Source organism: Berghia stephanieae, chromosome 8 (genome assembly GCF_034508935.2).
Source record: "Berghia stephanieae isolate SIO BIC M18660-M18661 chromosome 8, UCSD_Bste_1.3, whole genome shotgun sequence".
In the NCBI taxonomy this organism is placed as follows: Eukaryota; Metazoa; Mollusca; class Gastropoda; order Nudibranchia; family Aeolidiidae; genus Berghia; species Berghia stephanieae.
In genome coordinates this window covers 14,999,023-15,001,522 of record NC_088367.1, presented here as the reverse complement: position 1 = coordinate 15,001,522, position 2,500 = coordinate 14,999,023, and the positions used below count along the sequence as shown (strand labels likewise).

Sequence of the window (2,500 nt, the reverse complement as noted above, 5' to 3'; positions counted from 1 at the left end):
ATAATAATAATAATAATAATAATAATATAATAAAAATAATAATAATAATAACAATATTAATATTAATAATAATAATAATGATAATAACAATAATAATGATAATAATAATGATAATAATAATAATAATAATAATAATAATAATAATAATAATAATAATAATAATAATAATAATAATAATAATAATAATAATAATAATAATAATAATAATAAAACAGTAATAATAATAATATCTTTATTGTCCATGAAGGCAATTTTTCAGTAAGTAAGTAAGTACATAATTATATAAGTAAGAAAGTACACAGGTGATTAAGCCAGTCATTCAAAATATCGTGATATTTTTTTCTGAATTTGAGCTATTCACTACTCCAACTGAAAGCAAACGCCTATCTAGCTATTACATAACTCACTTTGATGTGCCCACTGCCTTCTTCCTGCGCCAAAGAGGAGTAACCATTGAACGAATGCTGTTCCCTACCGACGGCTACAAGACAATTCAGTATGCTGCAATCATTGTCTGCCTCAGAATCGTCGTCCAAACCAATCTTTGCCTTACTCCAGGACTTGAGGTAGCCCGTGCAGTGAATGACTTTATAGTTACGCCGCTCTGAAATAGGATAATTGATTTATTATCATCATCATCGCAATCATCCTTTGTCGTTGTCGTTGTCTTTACATCATCATCATCATCATCATCATCATCATCGTCGTCGTCGTCGTCGTCGCGATTATCAACACCAATGTGGCGTCAGAAGGACGGTAGTAATTGGGATTCAATAGTCTGATGTCACGTCGCCCAGCAACGGCGGCCATCGTGGTTCTAAACAAATAAAATCGGTACTTTTCATTCTTCATGCTGGCTAGAACTTTTCATGTCTTGTGATCAGAATGTGTAAAAGTCAAAACATTATCAGATTTATAATGTTTTTTTTTCTCCTCTGCATACGCTTTTATGCTCTCGGGGAAATATTTCATAAGGGCGTCCGCCATTGTTCCGATAGTTTAGAGCCAGTTACTAAGTTACCGTGCGTCGTTACGAGGGAAGTGACGTTACAACTGTTGAAGCGTACTAATCAGTTATCATAATAATATTCTAATTTGAGCATTTACATAGCAAAATATCCACTAAACGTGCTCAAAGCGCTTTACAATTGGTCGCTAGTCAACAGCAACACTTAACATGTAGGTCGAGACGTGACGGCAAAATAATAACTTATCTCCTGTTAACGGCTGGGTACTCATTTTACACCTGATTACGGTGAGAGAATATGAGTAAAGAGTCTTTTCCAAGGACTCAACGATGCATTGCTCTGAGTGGGACTCGAAACCTGGACCTTCCAATCTGAAGGCGAGTGTCATACCACTGGACCACATGGCTGCACATTGTAATGATACAATAATATGTGTATCGTATTAATGATAAAACTGACAAAAGTCATCACAAATGTTTAGATGGAGCAAAACAAGGGGATCTGTTTGATCCTGTGCGGCTATGTGGTCTAGTGGTATGACACTCGCTTTCCGATCGGAAGGTCCTGGGTTCGAGCCTCGTGCTCGGCGCTTAGTTGAGTCCTTGGAAAATGCTCTTTACTCACATTCTCTCACCGTACACAGGTGTAAAATGAGTACCCGGCCAATAACAGCGTTGTCTTTGTCCGAAAAATTGTAATATCGCCTAACAGGCGTCATGTCCCGTCCTATATCTTAAATGTTGCTGTTGGTCAGGGACCCCTTATAAAGCGCTTTGGGCACATTTAGTGGATATTGCGCTATATAAAGCTCAATAAATCTCAATCCTGGGTCAAATGATTGTGTAGCAGGGTCTATCAAATGTGCTTGTATCGAGTGGGAGTGCGGATCACGGGAAGATATAATACAAATAGGGATTTTTAAACCCCCCCCCCCAAAAAAAAAAAAAAAAAAAAAACACACTTAGTTCCCCAACCTCTACCACCTTTCATGTTCCAATGTTAGTGTCATAAGCGCTGATTTCAATACTATGTATCTATGTGACAGCCCTGCCAATCGAAAGACCAACCAGAACATAGAAGAGGCATTTTTCTTGTAAACTTTCTTTTCTCCCCCCCCCCTTTTATTTTAAATAAAAAAACGGTAACAAAATAACATGACAATATATATATATATACATATATGTATTTTTTTTTTTTTTTGCCTCTTCCGCCCAGGCATTCCACGAAGGAATATAGATAACTCATCAAACAAGATGTCCGATGTCAACAGGAATCACCCATGTTGTCCAAGTGAGCAAATTGGGAGTTAATAATCTTGCTCAAGGAAAAAAATGAAAGTGTCTGAAGCGGGGCTCGAACCCGGGTCCTTCCGGATCACAGTGAAATGCCTTAACCACTCGGCCACTTCGTCGTGTGTGTGTGTGTGTGTGTGTGTGTGTGTGCGTGTGTGAGTGTGTGTGTGTGTGTGTGACAAACATAATAAAATTTGGTTGCAGACGACACAGAAAAAAAAATGTCATTAAAATTAAAGT

The 2,500-nt window shown here is 37.4% G+C and overlaps 1 protein-coding gene across 2 annotated transcripts in view; it reads right to left on the bottom strand.

The window, feature by feature from the left end:
• LOC144978221 (protein cycle-like) overlaps positions 1 to 2,500 on the bottom strand; it is a 111,776-nt gene that overhangs the window by 8,902 nt on the left and 100,374 nt on the right. For both annotated transcript variants that reach the window (XM_078924014.1, XM_078924013.1), the window contains one exon: positions 408 to 604. In XM_078924014.1, coding sequence (XP_078780140.1) covers positions 408 to 604 — 197 coding nt within the window. The remainder of the gene's footprint in view (positions 1 to 407; positions 605 to 2,500) is intronic.